At 39.1% G+C, this 24,779-nt stretch overlaps 3 protein-coding genes across 3 annotated transcripts in view; 1 reads left to right on the forward strand and 2 right to left on the reverse strand.

The window, feature by feature from the left end:
* The window catches only part of LOC144661116 (toxin CrTX-A-like), a 285,950-nt gene that overhangs the window by 74,228 nt on the left and 186,943 nt on the right, over positions 1-24,779 (reverse strand). The window lies entirely within an intron of this gene.
* The window catches only part of LOC144661103 (uncharacterized), a 249,438-nt gene that overhangs the window by 53,253 nt on the left and 171,406 nt on the right, over positions 1-24,779 (reverse strand). The gene's annotated exons all lie outside the window — the stretch shown is intronic.
* LOC144661101 (uncharacterized) lies at positions 908-12,209 on the forward strand. Its single transcript, XM_078521804.1, has 7 exons — positions 908-983; positions 1,384-1,446; positions 4,444-4,553; positions 5,546-5,618; positions 7,615-8,821; positions 10,700-10,847; positions 12,051-12,209. The coding sequence occupies exons 2-7, from the start codon at positions 1,392-1,394 to the stop codon at positions 12,054-12,056; spliced, it is 1,599 nt and encodes a 532-aa protein (XP_078377930.1). The 5' UTR covers positions 908-983; positions 1,384-1,391; the 3' UTR covers positions 12,057-12,209.

Consider the following 24,779-nt stretch of genomic DNA (forward strand, 5'->3'; position numbering starts at 1 on the left):
TCATGTACACTATAGAGAGAGGAATAAGTCCATCATATACAATGAAAGCCAACTGTGCTATGTTATCCCATATCGAGCTGAGAACGAACGGCAGATTACCACAGGCATCGAGTCTGTAGGGATGTTAGTTGTCGGCCACGCACGCTCTTCACTGTAGCTACGAATGCGGTTTTTTTAACTTTCAATCATCTACATGAAATCAATTAGGCCTCAGTTTCATTATAATATCTGACAGACTTATGCGTAATCTTTGCGGACGATGACCGTTTTTAAAGATGGGACACTTTCAATAAATCCGATGTGGCGACCGGGCGCCTATTAAACTTTGCTATTTTGAGGGTGGGCCCTTGTTGGAGACAGGACGGTAACTCGAGGCAGTCAAACAAAAAGGGCGAAATGGGATAAATCTGCTCTAAAGGATTTAAATTAACCCTAAACTAATGAAACAAACATCGTTTTCAAGTGAAAACTTAACATAATTAGGTACACTAGGCTTACTCAAGTAACATGGCGGAACATTTCGTAAAGTGCACTGACCGAAATAAGAGAAACTCACTGATTAAAACTCACTCATTAAAAAACACACTAAAATGGGAGCTAACTAGAAATTGAAGCTATGGGCAATCTCAAGTGTTATATTGAAGATTGTTTATCTGTTAAATTGAAAGGAGTTGTCATTATTTTCTCTACAATTTGATATATTGCTTTTATTTTACTCTTCTTAACTTTATCCTTATTTGAACAGCAACATAAAACAACACCAGCACACTAGTTTTATTACTTTATTGGTTTTGACTTTGAGTTTTTCAATTTTAATAAGTGGGAGTTGACAAGTTGCGTGCCCGGCTAATCGCAGTCTTTGCTATTTGAATTATGACACCAGAAAAGGTGGCAACATTGTTCATGAGCCGTGAACACACGACGAGAAAAGGCTTGGTGAAAACTGGCGCAGTAACAGAACACCTTGCCTGGCTAACAGTAAGGTAAGAACCGAGTTATACTAAAGCTTTTAAATTTAACGTTCGTTGACAGTTTTAGTATCAGTTCCTTCCTACAGCTACTTGTACTATTACCTAATACCAAGTTATCCCACCGTTTCTCGTTTAGTCGTCTGACACAATGACGGTCGTTTTTTGCTAATTTTTTTCCGTTTCAAGTCGTATCACTTACTGTTGTCTTGTTTTACATGTGTAAGTGATTTGTAGTTGTTATTATAATTTTTTCAATGTCGTTGCAAAAGAAGAAATTTGGTTGTAAATGACGACAAAATATCAATAATTATATTGTAAGTTTCACTGTGAGGACGTGACTTCTTATCTCTTTGTGAAATTTTGTGAAGGAGAAAAACAATTTAAATTCTTAACATCTTCTTTTCTTTAACAGGTGACAATATGAAGTACAGTTTACTGATAATTATTTCAGTGTTGGTGCTGCTCCCTTTACAAGGTAGGTGTAAACGTGACAACGACTAAGAACCAATTCAAACTCTAGTCTTATAACTCCTGAAGCTAAATGTCGAGAGCCTCAACGGCCACCCACTGATTTTTACAGTGAGGGATATGGTCTTAAGTGTTAACAACCGTCCATTAAACTGAAAAATAACTGCTTCCGGCATGAAAGTAAAAATCGAGACCTTTCTTGAAGATATTTCAAGGTGAAGAGGTAGCTCACATTTGACATGAGCTTAAGCAGATAATTGATGCCAAACTTTCCGGGCGAGGTCCTTTTAGAAATAGGTTAATGGAGTTTGTTTCCGTGAACTAAATCAGTATTTGGAATAGTTGAAAGAGCCGTATAGAAACCCATTCGACTGATACCACCGAAAAGAACCACTTTTATCAGTTGACTCGGCGAGTGAAAAGGTGACCTGCGTGTGGTTACGGTTTCATATGCGTTGGGCAAAGATTCGTTCCACGGTAAAACATTAATTTTCAGAAAACAAAATTAGTTTTGTTCTGTCTGTGCTCTTTATCTTATACAAATTCTTGGACACACATTCGATAACCGGTGCAAAGAAATATCTGTAGAAACTAAGCTTTCTGTGAACCATGTCTTCTTTATTCGGCAAATTGTCTAGGTATTATGTCAGCCATCTCACTTGTTATTCAATTGTTTGTGCGTAAAGGTGTTTTTTGCATTAGTAGAAAGGGGATGTTCACTTATAATCGTGTGAAAACAAGGTGTAGACAAATTTCTTTGGAACATATTCAATAGGTTTCTTAAAAATGTACTAAAGTTTGTAGCCAGGAAGACGATTTTTACGTTTTGTTTTGTACTGGACTAAGTCTGACTTGTGCCTTATTGTTAAAGAACCAGTATACGAATAATATCGGTCCTCTTCAAATGAAATGTTTATGACATATTACTACACTAACTTCGTATCTACGAATCGATAAGCTATCAACGGCAGTAATGGCAGAACGAAACTACACTCAGACTCGCGTTTCACCACAAAGGTTGATTTCGTCTTTGCTGGTGCTTTGGTTAATGTGTTGGATTCCTGTCTTTCAAGCACGATAAAACTAGGTGTGGATCTCAAGGTACAAAAACCACTAATAGCTGTAGTAACACTTTTTTGCAGTAAAAATGAAGTGGCAAGTAATCTATGAGTCCTTTTGTTTTGTGAAAGTATCGGTTTCGTTGATGTTTTTGCTACTTTCAATAATTGATGTGATTTGACAAATTGTGCGTTGGGCGTGCCAAAACTTGTTCTCCTTGAAACAAACCACGGGCGTGATTTAAGACAAGTTTCAGATCAACCAGACCAAAGGGATACTCATGTTTGTTCCAAAACACACTCTCAATCAACCTCTTCGTCGCGTCTGGGACATAGGATCGCTTCGCTACTCAACCCTGTCCTAAGCCTTGGCCTGCGCTTCGCCCCATGATAGACCCATCTTATTCGACTCCTTCATCACTGTGTCCGCCACGGTGGCTCTTGGCCTGCTTCTTTTTCTCCTCCCAGTCGAAGTGTGTCGAACCTAAACCTTAATACAAATCTAAACCTAAACCATAATACCCCCATTTGGACGCACACCCTTTAGTATCAGGTTAACATGTTCGAGATTCATTTTGCGTCAGCTTGACCTCAACCGTACACGTTCTGTTTTGTAATGAACTGCTAATTTTGTTTCGCCACCCTCCCACCCGGGGTAATTCTATTGATGTTATGTGTGGGTGGCAGAGAGGTTTATTAGGCACTAGTTGTCTCAGTTGATTTCTTGTAGTTGGATTTCTTACCGAACTTCTCTTTTTGCCTAAAACGAATTGTGTTTCCTTTGTTTGCGTCAGGGGTCTGTTCAGGAGTTAAGTAACATGATTTCTGCCCTGTGGGAACTCAAGTCCGCGGCTTTTCGACTAGCAGCACTTTTTCTATATAGGTCTTGTATCGTAAAAAGCCTCCTTTTTTCTTTGCGCCCTCCCCCCTATAAGTTCCCCTTGAGAAATATACTTTTCCCCCCATTTACTCTTTATTGTGACTTTTTTATGGACGTGCTATTACATGTAGACAGCAACAAACATTCAATTAACAATTCACTCTAAACAAACCTTTATTCCTGACCTTTCTCAATAGAGTTTTTACGGCATCTACAGTAAAGTGTTCTTTAACTTATTTCACGGTTTTAAACTCGTGAAGAATTAACGCAAAGCATTTTCCAATGTTTAGGTTTTTGACAGGTTTCATAATCAGTGAAGCGCAATTTAATATTTTTTTCACCGTGTGCTAGGACAAATTCTAAATTAAAGATCCATTGAATTCACACTCCTTTCTTTACTGCAGTTTTATGTTCATAAACCTTTCCTCCTAATTTTCCTTACTCGAATGCTTAAAGCGTAATAAAAAGAATTTCACTAGGGTCAACTGATGATCACTTCGCCTTCGGCGAATAATTGTTAATTATTATTAATCTCCTATTTCGATCTGACTATCGAAATATCTACCGCTTAATTTCAGAAAGGCGGTTAATTTTGCCACTACTTATCAATAGAAAGAAACAGGCGTTAGTCCTTGCCCAGCATCAACGCAATACAACACTTTTGTTCTTCAAACACAGGTTTATTGTATACCAGTAACAGTAGAAAAATACAAAGTTCTTCCCAAAATTATGACTCCCCTCAAGAGTGGTGGTCCGATAACCTTAGCCAGAAAAAATCACGTTCTGACAACAAAAAAACTGTAAAGTGTTAAAATTAAAATATTGTAACTGTGAAAAAAGCCGTACCTATGGTAGTTTACAAGGTTTTTGATTAGCTTTTGACAACTTTTTTATAGCTTTTGTTTCAATGGCCAATCAAAATGTAAGAATTAATGGGCGAAGGTGTCAAGCTCCACATTAGGCATTCTGAAAATTGGGGACCGGGAAACCCTATTGAGTACTTTTGGTGTTGCTCGTGGATTTGGTTTATTTGCATTATCTCTCTTCTTTGGTTTCGTTCCTTTAGGGAGTTTTGGACGGAAGAGGAAATTTGTCCATCAAGACAAAAAAGAGGACATAACTGACATCCTAACAAGTGAAGGAGAAGAGGGCTGGCTTGAAAAGGTTCTAAAAAAGGTACAACATAAAGGCATAAACGTAACCTAAAGCATGTTCAGTTTTAGAAATGTTTTGATACGGAGACCAACCAATAACCAATTATCCAATCAGAGTGGGATTTAGAGCCATGTAATGACTTCATGTTCTTCAATCGAAATCACGGTGAACATTGCTATAGTACTCGGAATTGAATGTAGCAATCCAACAAACTAATTACGTTTATTGTCGGTCGGTCGATCATCATCATCATTATTGCCCCCGCCCAGAGGCCAAAACCCGAGGAAGCATCATTGTAATCCGCATTGTAATCGATTTGACCAAAATGGGCGCGCAAATAGTATCGGGGGTTGTGCAGAATGCCGACAGAATGCCTGCAAGTGGGTATCGGGAGGTGTGATGAATGCCTGTAAGGTGATTGGTCAATATGACACAAGATGAACGAATCTCTGCGTGGTGATTGGGTGATGATGACAACCCATCAGCGAAAACACGTGCGCAAAACATGACAAAATGATGTCAAGATGATGTTGTCGCGTTCTTGTAATTGAATTTACTGTATCATAAATCTTTCCGATTTATTTCCGATTTTCGTGTTGTTTTGTTTATTCACTCGACTTTAACTAAAACGTATGTCCTCTTTCCATCTTTATGAAGAAAAGTCCAGAAACCATTAGAAAACACAAGCCAACAGGGAGCGTTTTCTTCATAAACATCCCAAACAGAAAATTTAATTTCCAATCAAATGTACTATAAAAGATGTACAGAAAAGAAAACCTGATTAACACCGGGGGCAATCTAGTGTCAACTATTTCTAGTTATTATTTTATTGTGTTTAAGTCTTGCAAAGAAGCCTGAGTATTACTGAAGGCCAAGTAGTATGACGGCCTTGTCGCTTGTTGTACCAGCAGTTGTACCTGCAGAGTAGACTGCACAGGCTTTTAAAAGGTCGGTTACAACCAAATATTTATCTGCTTTACGTTTGATCAGATGTTTTCATTCATGTATCCCAGGCGAAAGCAAAACACGAGAAGAAACAGTCGTCCAAGAATGAAACAGCCCAGGACAAGTTCCACGACGATTCCCGTGAGCAGATGGACTGACATAATAGAATAGACTAAACTAGACTAGACTAAAATAGACTATAGCTAGTATAAATCTACTAGCGTTCTATCACGAATTCTGCTCTCTGATTGGCTACGCTATTCACTATATATTCTGTTGTAGAAAGTGAGTAGCGAAACAGCGGGCGGTCGTCAACAGAATGGCCGCCGCTTTTTCGCTTTTTAAATTGACTGTGAAGAAGGACTTGGATAATTAACTATTCGAGAAGATTTCGGAGAAGATTAAGACTGTAACGAAATATGTAAAGAAGATTTCACGCGGTAAGAAAATGATAAGAAAATAAAGTTCAATAATTTACGCGGACGATTTTATAATTTTATAACATTCAGGGATGCGATTCATCAAGACATTTTGTGGAAATAAATTTTAAAATGGTTTGCAATCCAACGCAATTTCATCGTCCCCATCGAGGAGCAGTAAAACAAGAGCTACACAGATTCAACTTGTAAGTTTTTATGCATCAACAAAATTAAAAGCGAATTCAAAGTTTTTCCCTGCGGGCGACTCGTTCAACTTTTCATAAATCTCTAATCGTTCGCGTTTCCAACATTTAAAACAACTTGACTTCCAAAGGGCCTTTGGTAGTCAGCAAATCTCTCAATTGTCATTTTACAATGAAAATCCTGGCTTTTTGTTCAGTTTCGAGCAAATGCAAAGGCGCGCACAAAAGCTAAACACAGTGTGGTTTCTTCCTTGCGAACAAATTGTCCAACTTTTCAGAAATTTCTAATCTTATCGTTTACGTTTTCGAATTTTAAAAAACTTGAATTCCATGGGCCCTTGTAAGTTAGTACATGTTCCAGTTGTCATTTTACAACAAAAAATCGGCTTTTCCGTCAGTTTTGAGCAAATATTAAACGGTTTCAATAAACCGTGAATAAAATGAAAACGCGGACACAGAAGCCAATGCAATGTGGTGCAGTTGTCAATCATCCGCGTGTAGGATGACCTATTTTATTTATAACATTATTCAGTAAAAACGACAGCTTGTCTTGTTGTCAAGTTTTGAACGTCTAGTAGATTTATACTAAAACAATTAGATTATGCGCTCGAAGCCCTCATCAACTATCCCGGGCAACTATCGCGCATAGAAATCGAGAGCGAATAATCTAATTGTTAAATAGAATGGAATAGAATAAAATATTAGTTCGATGGCAGTGGGAGTGCTTGCCCAATCTTCCGAGTCTGGAGCTCATGTAAAAAACACGCTCAACTATAAAATTAAATACAGTTGAATCCCGATACTTGAACCTTCCAGGGAAATAGAAAAAGGTTCGAGTTATTGGGAGTTCGAGTTATCGAGGGTAAAACTAGTAAGAAAACGACTAGGACGGGAATCGAAAAAGGTTCGAGTTAGCGGGAGGTGCGAGTTATTGAGGGTTCGCGTTTTTGCGATGCGACTACATATAAACTAACTTTTAAAAAATTAAAGGGATGCTATTTAGAATTCTTTAATCCTCAGTTATTGATAAAATTCCTTTGGTACAAATCTACTTAACTGCTAAGAATCCACTTGACTTTTTGCTCAATAGCTATTTAACTAGATAATCATCACCCAGTTCGAATCGGAGAGGAAAAGTCAGCTTGGCCGCTTTAGAGTCGCAACAGCATTGAAGCTTAGCTTTTGCACAACGAATCATGCATACATTTTTGTTTTCGATCACTTATGAGAATAAGATAACCCACTGATACAAGGAAAAAGACAAGTGACTTGAGAGTCCCCCGTTGTATTGGTCGTCGCGTTGCATTGGATTCGGGGTTTTTGTATTGTCCTTTCTTGCAACACACTTTTGACTAGAATACCACCCAGGGCAATGTGCGATGCGCCTAATTTCTGCTTTGGCAACTGGGAGAGGCTACTGCAGTATAAGCCTGTTTTGCCTAGTGCGACTTAACCCTTACTTTTATATAGATCATGAAATAAAAGCAAGGTTTCACCCCCGTGTTTGTCTTCTAGCCCCCAGTGACGCTATTTCGAGCCTGGAAAACTCACTTGACAATATGGAGTCCGCTGCTGATGACAAGAACAAAGGATGGACTACTCGGGCAAAGAACGGGCTAAAACAACTAGAGACCAATTGGCTTCAGACTCCAGCAACACGACGTGGTGAAATTGCTGGAGCTCTGAACGCAGCTGCCGGAAAGTTGGAAAAGTTCGCCAATGCTGGAACAGATCCCGTCGGTGCCATTCGCGGTGCTATTGAGATAATAGCTACCTTCGCCAACATAGCTGGGCCACATGGGCAGATTATCGGTGTTGCACTTAATTTCATTTCAGGTTTTCTAAGTCTATTTGGAAAAGGGACTTCTCCAAAACCCGTCAGTGAAGTGGTGAGGGAGGAAATCGAAAAATGGTACTCTCGAGATCTAAGTAACCAAGCTGAAGGGGCCATTTTTGATTTTCAAAAATCCAAAGATTTTTTGAACGGAGTTGCTAAATCCGGAAACCAACTCAGTGATTCTGAAGCTACTTCACTCTCAGCCCATGTTCCAGTATATAATGGCGTAGCATTTATGGGAACTCTGGCTTCCGAGATTCGTAATATAATAAGAGATAATACGATCGCAGATGCGAAAAAATGCTTGAAGTATATCGAGCTGTACGTGCGAATGGCAATTTTGAAAGATGTCATCTTGCAACAGATGGCTGCTTTGATCCCTGATTCGCAATCAAACATACGTAACGGTGTTTATGAAATCCAAAACAGTCTCCGAAAAAGTGCCAAAGCTCTATTTAAATTCCTTTACGAGTCTGAAATCGGTAGCAATGTCGTTCCATACTTTGATCCAGATAAATACGAACTTACCGACGCATATATGTTGGAGGTTCTAGAGGTAGATAATTATGATCGTTCCTTGGCTGGAAGGTACTTCATAAACGTAAGGGTGGATCGCTCGTTTGGAAGACTCGGGTACGAGTCAGCCGTACCTCTTATCGCTCAAAAGGACCGAGGTGCAAACCTTGTGGATGGAGGCAACTTTTACTGGAAGCTTGTACCTCATGGAAACAACTTATTCAGTATCGTCAACCGGTACAACTGCCCAAACGATGCTCTTTGTGACGCGTTGTTGACTTGGACCCTATCCCATGGAACGTATTATGTAACCATAGAACAAGAGGACCCTGCTCTGTGGGAGATTACAAGGTCATCTGGTCGCTACAGGTAACTTGTTGTTATTTCCTTCAGTCACAAAAAACACAAAATTGACCACAATGGACATTTTATTTAATATCTTAACAGGTATTTACAGCAATGTGGACTACTATATCTCAATTGAAAGGGGATAAAATGGTCTTCTTATAAAAAAAAAAAAAATCTCATCATGACATCCCATAATATTTCAGTAAAAAAATCCTAATTAGCATACATTTGTATAATTATTCATGACATTTGTGGAAAAAATAAAATTCTTCCAGGATGATAGGTTATTGTACAGAACTGTTAAAAAGAAAAATGTTCCTCATCATATCAGGAGAGTGTCCTGAAAATCTGGCTGAAAAAGATAGAATCTAGAATTAGATATGATTTTTTATATACAACCATCGCATCGCATCTCTCCATGGAAACACAACATCACTTTCGCATCGGCTCGAATTTCGCGTCCCCTTTTGTTGGACCAAAATATCGCTCAAAAAGAAGTTTTCCTCAAAAATTATTGAGCTGTGTACTCCCATATATGAATTTATAGATATCTTTCATGACATAGGCAAGAATTCGGACGTAAAAAAGGCATGCTCAAGAGCATATCCTCGCATTTCAAGAACATGTGGTCAACTGCGTCACTTTGGGGAAGCCTCGTGTTCGAAAGTTTATTGATCGCTTACCTTGATTCGTCGCTCTGATTTTCGAGCTGGCGATCTAAATCGCTTTCCTAGCCACTAGAAATACCACCGGGATCTTCATCGCCATCCAAAATCATGTCTAGAACGTCTTCTGGATCGACATACTCGACTCGCGCTCTCTTAGACACGGACGCCATATTTACGGTCGAAACGTGGAAAATGAAAAATTCGTCATGTATGGCACATTGAAGTGTCTTAGCCCAAAATCGCTAGGTGATTGGCTAAATCTATAACCTCTCTGTTCTCCAAATATGGGGGGAATCGGATGTAACGCAATTTTTTGCGAATTTTTTGCTTTTTTGGGTATATATGTAACCAAATCTGAAAAGCGTGACGGAAAAGAGTTAATTAAGAATGTCCCTGAATCTTTTACAGACTCGATCGTAAAGCCGAGTCATTTTTCGCTTGTAAAACAAAGCCTATTGTTATCAAAGTTGAAATGCATTTCTTGATACGATACCAAACGAAATCTGGACAAAGGGCAAAAATAAGCAGTGTTGGGTTTGTAGGATGACGGTGAAGGTAAAGTGTTGTTCTGTCCCCCCATTTCGCTCTCCAAGGTCTTCAATATGACGGCTCCACGATCCAATTGGAAAAACTGGGGGAGTAATTGTAATTTAGTTGTTTTCTAAAAAAGTGGCCTTCATAGAAAATGCAAAGCGCCTGGTGCCCTGGATATAGAAACACGTACTGAAATCCAATCTCACAAAATACCTGTCAACTAAATTACACGTATTAAAGTATCGAGAACATCACTGCCTTTAATCCGATGCGGCAGTGTCTTGACAGCCGATAGATTTCAATTTCTTTACAATATCTTGAACTCTGTGAAATTCCCTCTAAAAACCTGGAAATCGTAAAAGGTCTCCTTTATCGGTTCTGGTTTAAAAGTTTTTCTGACAACTTATTCTTTTTCGTCGCTAACAAACCAGCTTGCTTACTAGAAACGACGCAGGAAACCATGTTCATTCACCAAAGGCAATACTGCCAATAGTCTCCTTTGCTTCAACAAAGCGGAAAAAGGCGGGAATCGTGACGTCAATGAACGATTCGTCACGGATGGAATGGCGCGTGAAATCTACCAGCAGTTTACTTCGTAGTAAAACACTCTCTTTCATATAACAAACATGGTTAGGTGACTTATGATAATCCACCCCAAGTCTTTCTCTGATCCAGAGCACCCATTTGTTTCATACAGGATAAGATGCAAATGGGGATGTAACTCAAATCCACCACACGAGATGTGTAATGCGGAGCTATCTTATCAGCAAGCCTGGGTTGAAGACTACCCAATAAAAGTCGTTACCATAACAAAGAGTGGAGGAAAGACGTGGGGATTAAGAAAGGTAAATATTTATCAGTTAAAGACAGCATTAGCTACTGCTTTGAACTTAACTGTTTCGGTAAACGCGAATGCAAATTTTTTATATGTGAACTATTTCAATTTAAAGCTGATTTCCAGTCCGTACTGCGCAGACTCGGGGTTTGTTTACGTTTTTGTTTTGAATTCGTTGAAACGTTACACTTCGGTGACAGCATACATGAAGTTTTTTAGTCCGCCATTACAGTTCGCTTCGTTCAAGAACTTCCGATGAGCTGAAACGTCGGTTTGAAATAGCGTCAAGGTTCTTCTACTTGTTATTATTTGTTCTGCAAGGATATCTGGCGTTAATAATGAAGAAACAGGTAAGTTTGTCACGTAATTTTTAGTTTTGCTTTGTTTGTGAGGCTCACATAAACATTGCAGCCGAGATTGCGCAGTACGGACTGTAATTCATCTTAAAGAAGTTAAAAAGAATAAAATGCAAAGCATTAAGGTCCCAGCGAGCCACTGAGCTATGAAGAAACTGAAAGCTGGTAAATTGCGAGGTCTATACCCGCAAAGTGAATGTGAGGTGATGAGTACATAAAATTACCAACTACCAGGAGCAACTACATAATACTACACACTCGATGATTTCGACATTGCTGATCCTAGCAGTATGCAGGACGCGTGTCACATATCAACCTAGTAAATGGCTTAGCTCACCACGAGTCTCTCGAAGCTCATGATCAGTTGGTTAGAGCGCCCAACCGGTATCTGGGAGGCCGGGGTCCGATTCCTGGGGGCAAGACAGATTTTTTCTTTGTTCCATGCTCGTGTTATTGTTGATAAATTCATCTTCATTATGTTTTACTAGTGGTAGACGAATGTATGGTGACAATTTTACATGAATGTCTTTATTTGCATTAAGGCTATGCTTCTAAGATCAAACTGAGCGGGATCTTACTAGTTTTACATGATCTCTTTCGCCCTTTTTCACATCCCGGTTGCTTTACCAAGTGAGCTATATCTGTTTTGCAACTATACCTAAAAACTGCTCCTTTCCTCAGTCCTAGTTGTCTTAGCAAAAGATAAATTGTAAAGATTGTCGCCGGCATAACATTAGCTTTATTGGGATTGCTTTTCTGCTAGCGGTACTCAGATGTAAAATATAAGGAAAATGAATACCTGAACATTACCTATAAAGAACTAATTTCGACGAACGTTTTGTCTTTTGCGTCTTTAGGTGTAAAAACCGTTTCCAGCGGAATGGCGCTACGTCACATTGTGGAAGCACATATGTAACCGCCGTAATGTTCTGAACATGGACAAACAAAACGATTAATGTTAATCAGCCATGTAATAAACTCGGGAAGAGATTATTAAAGGTCAATAACTTATGTTCGAGTTCGCTTTGATTTTTGTAAAAAACAGTGTGGCCTTCATGGCCATGGCCATAGCACGTTGCAAAGACAGGTAGCCCTGTGCCCAGGTGGGTACTTGGGATTTCAAGTGACGGGGATGGTCGAATGGGGGCAAAAATCAAGACCCAAAAAATCCTTAGGGCTTCCAACATAACCCCCAAAAAATTTTGATACCTACATCAGAAATTGACCCCTCAAAAATCAACTGCAAAACACAGTTGTTTGTACTTTGATCAGAGAACTACGCAGTCAAGGCACTTATGCGAATCTTCAGATTGTTTTAAATACCCTAAAACATCCCTACTTAAATCCAAAAAATACTTTTGTCAAATTTTCTTACCCCAAAAAATCCTGGAATCGAAAATCTCGAACTCAAAAAAAATCCTTCGATCATCCCCGTCACTTGCAATCCTGGGTACCCCCCCCCCCCTCCTCCGGGCCCTGAGCAGCACCTCCTGACTCTCCAACGTTTGCCCTTGCTGAGCTTATGTTATCTTGTATAGCTATAATTCTCTAAATTTTAAAAATCGAACCCTCCTAATCTCACCGAAGGTATAAAGGGATAATTTAATTAAATCATGATTGTTGTTTAAAGTGCCTATGAAGTAAAACATAACTTTGCTCCATTTGCTTGTTTATGTCTTAGTAAGCACGAATATGCGTGTTTAAGAGATCAAGAGCGCTTTTTTTCTAGTGATTTTTGAGCCTCGAAGTTTAACGCTCGGGTTTCACCGGAAATTACGTATTTGGTGGTTCTAAAGACACCAGGATTATGGCGCAAAGAGAGCAAAGAGGGCTAGCGAAAGCTATTTTTTGGTTGCTGAGTCAAACAAAGGCAAATGCGCAAACAAAACTGTAACAAATACACATACCGTAGCAGCTAGCGCCACTTCTGTCTCAGCAAGAGACAAATACTGACAATCAAAAGACGCTCTTTTCAATAACTGTAAAAGATAAGATTCTTTGTGGCGTGCAAATTTTAAATAAGCGCCGCCCTCAAATAAGCGCCGCCATCGAGTAAATACAAGCAGGCGGGTAACCCTAGCACATAGGGTTACCCTAGCACCTAGGGTTACCCTGGCGCTCCCACATTTCTTCTTTTTTTCATCGACGTGTTTACAAGGCGCTAGGGTTACCCTAGCACCTAGGGTAACCCTAGCTGAGTGCTAGGGTTACCCAAACCCTAGCGCCTTGTAAACGCTCTGCTGGGGATAACTCGCCTACCCGGGACAACTTTATTTTGGCTCCAAGGTTTGTGACCAAGAAACATCGTGTTCATTCACAATTTGTCTTATTTTTTCACTGGAACGGAATTATTTTCAAATAACAGTTTCTAACGACAAAATTTTACAAGGTTAACTGAAGCGTAACCGGTGTAAGTTGACCCGGGTAAGTAGGGTTACCCTACCTGCGAATTTTGCTTGTAAACCCGGGCTATCTTCTAACCCTCTTGCTAGGGTAACCCTAGCAGCTAGGGTTACCCGACCTGCTTGTAAACAGGCCCTTAGTCACTTACGAGGGTTGCCTCTACAGTAGTTTACCGGGGAAGGATAGACCAATTTATTCATGAATTCAACAGGCCTGAGTTAATGAGCTCTGTATATCCAGAACCGGTTTAATGAGATGCGTGTCACGTAGGTATAGGAGCTGGTTTAATGAGATGCGTGTCACGTTGGTTTATGGACAAATTTAATGAGATACGAGTCATAGTAGATGTAAGAGGCAGACTCTATTATGCAGGGTATTGTTTTGAGTATTTATTGTTGAATATTACATGAGTTTTTAGGAGAGATGTTGGTGTTGTTATAGAGTTATTGAACCACCCAACCAGCCGGGTAGTGATGCAGTTATATAGAAGGAGAACAAAGACTTGTACGAGAACCAATCAGGGAGTACCGTCAAACAAGTCAAACCAGTTTTGATTCCGGTTGGATTTGATTATTCAAAATGGCACATGTATCTTGTTTGCTAGCTGGTCAAACCGGTTTTCAGGCTGGATAAAATTATTCAAAATGGCAAATTAAAATCCACACTTTTTTTCAAGTAAGTAAAAAACGTTTATTGAGTATAGAAAAAGTGTACAATCTCAAACATGAATAAATATTAAATATAAAACGTAATGTTCATTGATGTTACTAATACAATAATGAATGAATAAATATTAAATCATCATCATCATCATCATCATCATCATCACTTTGTTTACCCTCGGATTTGAAGAGTAGCTTATACAGCTTATATCTCCGAGCATTTCACAGTAAGCACAATACAACGGGCAAAGACCAGACCACAACACCGTTCAGCAAAATGTTCAGCGATGTTGCTAATACAATATTAATTGAGTCAATGAGTCAACAATGAGCCAACTTTTCAGAAATGGCAAATTGTCTTTTAAGCTTGGGTCGTGGCGTGTACTTGACTTTCACTCCTTTTGATGGCTTGTTTTCCTCAGGCCAGTACGTTGGTGACGATATTTTACGTTCATCATCAATCGGTGTTTCATCTGCCCACTTAAAGAATCTACACATTTCTTTACTCCTCCTGCAGGTGAAATAGGGTCTGAAAGGATTGCTCTGTGACCTTGATACTCTTAATGTCGCAACATCCATATGTCTGCAGTAAGGTAACTGCCCACCTTCAAATGCAATGTATTCTGGTATTACGCGATCTCTGATACATTGTTGATAAGCGTGCACGTCTCCTTCACGGCAAAAGAAAGGACACAACTTGCAGTCTACACATCGAATGTAAGGTATACCTGAGGCAGGCTTGATCAATTCAAGATCTTTAAGGCAAAGTCCACACTGTGAGTAACTCATCTTTAAGTATGACTCGAGAGTTGAAACACAAATTCTTTATATAGTTTTTATGGAGCTAAACAGGTTTTACCGGTCAACTTCGTCAACTCCATTAACAATCAGATCTAACCAGTACCAACAGGTTTTGCCAAACTCGTCCGGATATATGATGGCTTTAATGATCGCATCCTCTTGTTCCTCTGGAGAAGTGTCATCGATCCAGTCTTGATTTTCAGGAGCAGTGAAATCCAATATGTCTAGTAGATCCTGCCAGAGCCAGTATGCATTTGTTTTCCAATTATCCACTGACTCGCGTAGACATGTCATCAGTTTTTGATTGTCTTGGATACATGTCATCAGTTTTTGATTGTCTTGGATAACACTGGGTTCTTTTTGCTCAAGTTCAGCGTACACCAAATACGCTAGCGAATTCCAGTAAGCATGCTTCATCTTTTCGATACAATCACACTCGTAGCAAGTATCGTTTGCAATATTTGGGACCATCGTGTAAAGCAAAATGTAAATGAGCGTACAGCCGTTGTGTATATATAGAGTCAGCGAATAAAAACCGGTTTTCCTGGTTTAGTAAGGTTCCCATTGTCTATTGCTGCGTAACCTTGCCACTAAAGGCGTTTTTGGTTTTTTAAGCCGTTTCACAGATTTTCGTTTGGAATCTGGTGGTGTTTCCATCATTATCGCGTACGCCGATTCTTCAGGCAATGCGTTGAGGGGTGTTTCCATTCTGACAGGAATTTTCGATTGTTTAGTAGTCGCGGGTGTGGGCGGTAGTTGTCTTGGTGTTTCCCTTGTAGTCTTAACTTTAGGTGTGGACGCAGGACTATCTACATTAGTAATTGTCTCTTTAGGCGGCGCTGGATCTGTTTTGGGTAGCACCACTGCAGGTTTTATGCTTGTTTCACTTTTCATCTGTTTTGTTAATCCCTGGTACCTTCGAAGAAGATGATCCAACAACATTACTTTTTGATCTTCTGCTAAGGAGGAGTCCATGATTTGTTTCATGTCTTGATCTAGCCGTGTTAAAGTCGTGAGTTGCGGAGGAGCCGTTAATCGATGTTCTGTTTCCATACTTTGCAATAAATGTTCAGGAACCATCAACATCTTCTGCGCGTACTTCATTTGAAAAATTGACCCGATAATTCCACAGCGAAAGAGGCAATCAAAGTGGTGATGGCAGGCAAAAATCCTTCTTTCTGAGACTTGGTGTTTTTGCGAGTAAGATAAAGGAGCTTTGACTTATGTGGCTTTAACGTTTAAATGATCAATTAGATACTAGAATGCTTCCTTTTAAGAGATCTAGAGCAATCTCGCCAACAGCTTTCAACAGCTCTGCTCTGTTTTGCTCTGCTCTCCTATTTCTTCTTCTCTGCTCTGCTCTGCTCTGACTTTCTGCTCTGCTAAGTTCTGCTCTGCTCTGCTCTGCTCAGATGCTGCGCTATGCTCCGCTGCTCTGCTCCGCTCTGCTCTGCTCTGCTCTCTGCTCCGCTCTGCTCCTCTCCGCTACGCTATGCTATGCTATGCTATGCTATGCTATGCTATGCTATGCTATGCTATGCTATGCTATGCTATGCTATGCTATGCTATGCTATGCTATGCTATGCTATGCTATGCTATGCTATGCAATGCTATGCTATGCTATGCTATGCTATGCTATGCTATGCTGTGCTGTGCTGTGCTGTGCTGTGCTGTGCTGTGCTATGCTATGCTGTGCTGTGCTGTGCTGTGCTGTGCTGTGCTGTGCTGTGCTGTGCTGTGCTGTGCTATGCTATGCTGTGCTGTGCTATGCTATGCTGTGCTGTGCTATGCTGTGCTATGCTATGCTATGCTATGTTCTGCTCTGCTCTGCTCTGCTCTGCTCTGCTCTGCTCTGCTCTGCTCTGCTCTGCTCTGCTCTGCTCTGCTCTGCTCTGCTCTGCTCTGCTTTGCTCTGCTCTACTCTGCTCTGCCTACTCTTGTCTTCTCTATGAGCTTTGAACAAGTATTCAAATTGACACTCTTATGCTGAATTCCATAGAAGAGACTACACAAACGAAGTTCTCACAACAATTTATTGTCCCTATTAAATAATCAAAAATACATTGAAATGACCCAGTAGTACAGAAAATTGGTCAACTCCATAGAGTGCCTATAATTTTAAGTGTTGTTAAGAAACTCTTTGCAGTTTTATTCTATTTGACAAGTTGAAGCTGGCGCAAGTCTTTGTTTCCTTGTTTGACTCCGTTGCTTAGGTCCATGTTACTGTTTTTGTTTTGTAGGTCAGGTTTCGTATTAATGGATTTCGTGATATTTTCTTTTTCTTACTTGGTAACGAATTTCTTCATCGTCACTTTCACTTAAATTTTCTTTACAGACGTCATTGTATTGAAACAGTCGGTTCAATAAATATTTTCTTTTATTGATTGCTGCTTCTGCTGCCTCCGCGAAGTCCATTTCATCGTCTTCCATAAAACTGCGCAGTGTTGTCATAACCTTTTTGTGTGTTGGATCAGTTTTAAGAACACGATACCACTTTAAATAGTGGAGATACAAGAGTCGTAGCCTCTTTCTGTATGCAGGAAGTAGAAGAGTGGATGCTTGAAACTTGGCGTCTTCTTTCGACAAACCCTGCGTTAAGTATTGTTCCACTTGTTCCACCAAGGATGATTTTAAATCGATAATGGATTCCTCTCGCAGCCTATCCCAGGGATCAATATCGTCATTTTCATCGTTTGCAGTAGTGCTTTCATTGTCTTCATCACTGTGATCTTCATCTTCCTCTTCATCTCCATCTTCGTTTTCGCTTTTACCATCAATATCGTCATCAACTTCATGATACTCTTCTTCTGGTTCTTCATCGTCCTGGCTAAGGTTGTTTCCATGTTCATCTTCATCGGTTTCTTCTCGAGCAAACGAAGTCATTTCCTCTTGTTCTTGGTCCAGACGCTTATGACAATTTTGCTTCTCGTGACGGTCTCTGTTGTATCGTCGACTAAATGATCTTTGACAAAATTGACAAAGATGGCCCATGCGTTCGATTCTATGATGTTTACTCCACGACTGCTTCCCTCGAAATAAGTAAAGTAATGTGTTTGCTTATTTAAGTAGTCGAGTCACTCAATAGCAATGACTGTTTTGTAAGCTTGCTGTGAGTTACTGGTAGGATGTATTTTCTGATTGTATTGTTATGTAAGTGTTGCAATTAACATAGTGCCCCCAAGCATGATTAAGCAAGACTTCGTTGATGAAAATGCCAAAAGCAGTCAGGTAAAACCAGTTAAGAGAAGTGCCTTTGTTTATACTCTTTTGTTATCCTTGAAGATATAACGTTTCGGTGCTGTTCAAATTCTACTGCACATTAGCTTTTGAGAGACCAACCTCGGAATTGTTTGCATGCAAAACGAAGGACTCATGGTGCCAACATCTCATGGAGTGTTTTATCCAGTTGATGAATTTGACATATTCACGGGACAACGTGTAGCTTCCTTAGTTGATCGTGTCTTTCAGCTTACTTTCGCTGCTTTATGCGATGAACTTATTCAGCAAGTAAAGATTGGTTGTTGCGATGGTTGTGCTATTAATCATCTAAGCCAGACGGCTCATTCCTGCTTGATGATAAATCAAGAAGATGCGTGGTTCCGCTACTTTGACCAAGCAGTGGAGAAAGTTGACCTAGTTCATGTTATGAAGCTTGTTCAAAATGTTTGTGGCACACTTGGAATTTACGTCAGTGACAATTGGCAAAGCTCCCTTGCTGAGTTACCTAAACTACCCAGGACTGCCCTCTATCTCTCATCTTTAGAACTCAAAAACTCTGGGAACGTAGTGCAAGTAGAGGAGATCGTAGATCGAGTTATCTATGCCATTTATAATGGTCTCAATGGACAAAAACGAGAGGCCTTTAGCAACATGCAAAGTGTAAGCTACTCTAATCAAGAACTGAGGAGCACTGAACTAACAAACGACTATGAAAGAAAAGAAGGAAGCGATGAAAAGCTTAGCAAAGATCTTGATTTAGTCATAAGTGAGATACAAAACAATCTTCGTTTCTAATCAGTGGACTGATTACTAAAGCAGTAAAATTTTTTAAAACTTCGAGGCAGCAGCGCAATGCAAAAAGTGAAAAATGTAAACCATAGTTAAAACTACAATTTACTAGGATGAAGATACAGCTGTTGTTGAAGCTATGACGATGACCTTTTTTTCATTTATCACGAACGTTACGTTTACTGCGGCTTTAAAGTGCCCAAAATGTGTTTGATTGTTTATTGTGTATGTACGTTTTTTTTATTTAATAAAAGGTTTATTATTTCTTGGAATCTCGAGTAGTTGAATTCTTGGGCTCAGTAGCTTGCGCATCAAAACTATCGACCTGTGATCGACCCGCACACTTTATGCCTCGGCAAGAAAGAAAAGTGGCCGAGTATAAAGAGTTTATTCTGGTTACTCCAAGCATTTAGATGAGTATTATTTGAGCAAAATGAGTAATTTTTAGTTACTCGGAGTATCTCGCGTACTTTCGTATATGTATTTTTTTTTGTCTCTCGCTTGCCTATGTAGGCCATTTTCAATCGTCTCGTACAGCAGGTCTCTGCAAACCGGCATGACCGGTTTGACCATGACACCAGTGCTTTCTCATTGGTTTTACAGCCAATATAACAACGATAAAACCAAGATAGTTTGGACTACACGACGAGTTGATTTATTTTCGAGATGGACAAGTGGAGCGAGGAAAGGCTGAGGCACGAAGTGAGCAGACTGACCGATAAAATCAAAGGCTACGAAGAAGAGTGTTATGACTTGAAAAAGAAGTTGAAGGAAGCCACGAAGGCGTATCATGAGTCGGAAGGTAATCGTGTGGCGCAAGCGAATGAAGTCGAAGCCTTGAAGGAACAGTGAAAGAATTGAAAGACAAAATAGTAGATCAAGTGTATACAGAAGTCTTGGAGCAGAAGGTGAAAGAGTATAGAGGAATATGGGAAAGCAAAGATCGTGAGATCGAAGAGTTACGAAAAAGAGTCCGTTTAATGGAAGAAATGCGCCAGGAAATACATGAAATCGAAGTGAGTTTTTGGAAGTTTTACGACCGAAATAAAGATAACATGCCAAAGCACATTCACGCACACTTCTATTCGCCGAGAGAGTACTGGCGGAATTGTGAGCATATGGAAAGACAAGAACAGACGATTGACCTATACAAGGATATCGTTAAGGAATTGGAAGAGAAATGAGAAAGCAAGAGTTAAAAATCAGAGAGAGTGAGGATGGAGACGAGCAGGACTCCTTATATTGATTTGCCTTTCACTTGAACATAACATTTTATAAATCGAAAGTATGTTTTTTTTATACATTGTCATTCATGCGAACTGTTACATTGCAATGTGTATGTGTTTCTGTTATATGTTTCAATGAAGATATAAGTTTCTTAAAATATTTTTGTCTCAGTGCTTGATCATTTATCATGTTGGACTTGACGAAACTTTTCACGCGCGGGTAACATTTACGGGAGAAAAAAATATTGGTGAACATTACTATTATTTAAATGTAAGCACTCGATTACCTTTCTCAGGAACATATTATCTTAATGAACTTTTGTTGTACACAGTTACAGTTTTGAGAAAAGTGTAAACTTTTATTAGCAAAAGAAATCTCATCATAGAATGTGAATAAAATGTATTTGACTTATATTTTCTTAAGATTAATCACATGATAACACTGTTCGTTTGTTGGTTTTGTTTTTGAACGCGAGAACAGTACGTTCTTTCGTTTCATGGTACAGTGAAACAGTAAACACGACCTTCGAAATGAATGCTTATACAAACAACTCAAATGAAATTAAAACTACTCAAAGAAAAATAATGCGCACTGGGGCTTTAAAAACAAATTAATGAAATATTGCGATGCGCGAGACGGTAATTTTTCTTTCGAGTGTTTTTAAGTAAGAAGCTCCTATGTTACGAGCATTTTAACAAGCTTTTTAGTATTACTTTCATTTAAATGGAAGCTAATGCTCAATAACATTTCTAAAGAAACAATGCACTTAATTAGTTTTTGTTGTAGACAAACTACAATCTTGAGCGTAGAGTATATTTTATGTTAGCTTAAAAATAAACTTGCCATGAAATGCGAGGCAAATTCGCTGTTTTGACATAGAAACATTTCAGAAGATTTGTTACGCGAACAGTAGTATGATTTGTTTAATGACTTGAGCGAACGCGAAATGTTTTTTTCCCTTTGATTTTAATTCACTTTGACACCTCTGAAGCACTGAAAGCAATAAATACATAAACCTACTCAAACCGAAATAATGTCACTTAACGGATTTGATTACTATTAACAAACCAGCAAAAGAGATTTTACAGTTTAATACAACTAAAATATAACACACACTGAAGCGAAAAAGTGTTATTTAAAATAGAACTTTCTCCGTTTGCCTCTTCTGTGTGAAATAGAAGGCAAACAAATTCAAATTTAAATTCAAAGTTGAATAACAAAAGAACAAAACAAAAGCAAACAAAACAAAAGCATCCACGCACAATCCGAGAGAAACCGTTGAGGTAAAGATGCTCAAGGAAAAATCAAATGACTTTCAACTCCCCTTTCGCCTTATAAGTTTACGAGCTGAACGTTAAATCGCTTATTGATTGTCTAATAAAGTTTTCGAAGTTAATTTTTAACAAATAATTCGCTGTAAAAATCATTTGACGCTTACAATAATGTTAATGAAATTGCAATTTAAAGTTAAGTTCTTTTCAACTGACGTGCTGACAAAGTAACGTATTTTCAACCTGAACGTGTGTTAATCATTTCTGTTTATCAACATTGCGGTCACTCGGATTGTCATGCACTCAACTACACGTTTAAATTTAATGCAAGATTTGGGTAAGAAGTGTTATTGAAATCTTCAACTTTTATAAAAACAATGCGCTTCCAGTCCAACACAAATATTAATTGCAAGAAGTCATAATTTCTTTTTTTTCGCGCGTCATGTTTAGAAGTCATGCGAGCTATTTTTATTTCTGAAGCATTTTTAAATTAATTAAGAATTTGTTTTCCTTGCGTTTACACATACACAAAGTTACACAAACGGTACTTAAAGCAATAAGCACTATAAAACCGTGTTTAAACTGCCAGTTTGACCTTTAGGATTTTAATTTGCCATTTTGAAAACATTTATCCAGCCTGAAAACCGGTTTGACCAGCTAGCAAACAAGATACATGTGCCATTTTGAATAATCAAATCCAACCGGAATCAAAACTGGTTTGACTTGTTTGACGGTACTCCCTGATTGGTTCTCGTACAAGTCTTTGTTCTCCTTCTATATAACTGCATCACTACCCGGCTGGTTGGGTGGTTCAATAACTCTATAACAACACCAACATCTCTCCTAAAAACTCATGTAATATTCAACAATAAATACTCAAAACAATACCCTGCATAATAGAGTCTGCCTCTTACATCTACTATGACTCGTATCTCATTAAATTTGTCCATAAACCAACGTGACACGCATCTCATTAAACCAGCTCCTATACCTACGTGACACGCATCTCATTAAACCGGTTCTGGATATACAGAGCTCATTAACTCAGGCCTGTTGAATTCATGAATAAATTGGTCTATCCTTCCCCGGTAAACTACTCTCTACAGTGTAACTTCCATTCAGCGGTCACTCTCGGGAATGGCCAACTGACGCAATTGAGGTGCTCTAAAATTGAGCGGGTATTATGGCAAAAAAAATTGAACTATAATACGAAATTGATCACGTGATGTACATTTTACTGTTAGCTACAACAGTAATGCAAACTGTGATTTAGGATAAGTGATTGCGTTCAAGGACGTTCATGCCTGGCTATCAAATTTTATTTTTTTTCATAAGGCAAGCGTAAGTGTTGTAAACCACCTCATCGACAATTTTGCCATCACATTAAGCATGAAACAAAAATAAAAAATCAATTGTGATTGTCTGTGATTTTTGGGCTGGGTAGTTAATTTCGTGTAACTGGGCATAGGTTTTAAAAATATCACATTGTAATCTGTGTAGGTGAAACTTAGCCAAGACAACAAAATACAATAAACTCAGCCAACTGGGAAGTCTGATAAAGGCCTTTCCTGTTGACGTCACACGCAAATACTTCCCCTCCTGTTTAGGCAGTATTTTGGCCACGCTGCTTGGATGCTAGAGGTTGACACGAAAGAAAGAAAGGGTGACGTGAACAGAGACGTCCTTGAAAAACCTTCTGCCACACAGGGGGTATTTTAGCAGGGAAGAAATGAAATTTTCTTGCTTCACCGTTGGGATTATGGCACTTTAAAAGCGAGACACACGGCAGTTGTGGAATTTTTAGCCACGTCTATTTCGAAAAAAAAAATCAGCCAGTCTTTTAGATTTTCGGCTTTTATTTGTTTTTTATAAACACTCCTTCTGTTATGATACCCTACTTAATTAAAGGCGTGACAAGAGCTAGGGCGTGACAATCGTATCATATACTGTCAACTAGCCGCCCATAAAGGTACGTTCTAAATTTGATTTTACCCCGTAAATCCTTTAATCTTATGAAAAATCTATCGTCCTCTGAAACGACAAAACAAATGAATGACGAAGTAAGGTTATCTTTTTTGATGTTTCCGCCATGTGTTTCGGCCAGTGCTGATAACAAAAAAAAGCTTAGAATAGAAATACTTGTCATTTCCGCCATTAAGAAGCTACAAAGGGTCGATTCTTGTCTCGTCGATGAGTAACTTTTGTACTTTTATTTTGTAAAGTCGGTACACACGAGCGATCAAGTGCCTGAGCCTAGTCCCTGCAAAAAGACCAGATCAAGGACAAGTCCCTTCATGTGAACTACAAATTGTTGTCAAAATCTGGTCCTTGTAACTTCCCCTATGAATTCAAACTGGTTTGAATTGAAGAGACCATTTTGCGGGACTTGTCCTTAAAATTAAAGGTTGGCACACACGAGGGTACAAGGTCTTTAGACTAGTCCCCTCGTGTAAACTCTTCCAGGGACTTCTTCCCGCGACTAGTTGCATGGACTTGTCCCTCGTTTGTGCCGACCTTTAAAAGAAATAATTAGCAGTCGAGCCTCACACACGATTTATTCTTAGATCCTTCCCACGCTCTCTGGCCTCTCTAAATATAAACACTCCACAGGCAGTGTCACGTACGTACCTGCTGTAGCCACAAGACAATATATTTTACGTGTCAACATTGTCCACCATGTAGGTTATGCATGAAGGCTGTAGTTTTGCTAGTTTTCTTCGAGTAATTTTAATTTTTGGAATGTCATTACAGTCTTTATCATCGGTTCGCCCTTCAGTTTCGTACAAGCTGAAGAGTGTGCCTAGCATTCGTTCTAGGGCGAGACTAAAAGCTTCTCTATCCGTAAACTTTCATTGTATTCTTTTTCATGTCTTGTTTTACTTTTAATCTTTTAAGTCACTCAGTTTATTTCCAGGCCTATTTTATGCCAGAATTCGGATGATCCTTGTTCCATGCTTCGATTCTTTTGCAGCCTTTATGTTTGTGTTGCTGGGGGAAGGATTTTCAAGGAACCATTGTTGGATTACATGAACAGTCCCTGGCAAAATACTTAACATTTCAGGAAACCACCTATAAAGCTCACCTACGCACTATCAATAAAGAATTTAATTTGTATTAACTGACCGCAATACGCGTGTAGGGGAAAAATGTGGAAAAATAAGATTAGTTATCGGTCGGGTTCCATAGAAACAAGGCACATAGTCATTTGGCATGA

The sequence above is a fragment of the Oculina patagonica genome, chromosome 7, assembly GCF_052425735.1.
Source record: "Oculina patagonica isolate OP01 chromosome 7, crgOcupat, whole genome shotgun sequence".
Taxonomy (NCBI): domain Eukaryota; kingdom Metazoa; phylum Cnidaria; class Anthozoa; order Scleractinia; family Oculinidae; genus Oculina; species Oculina patagonica.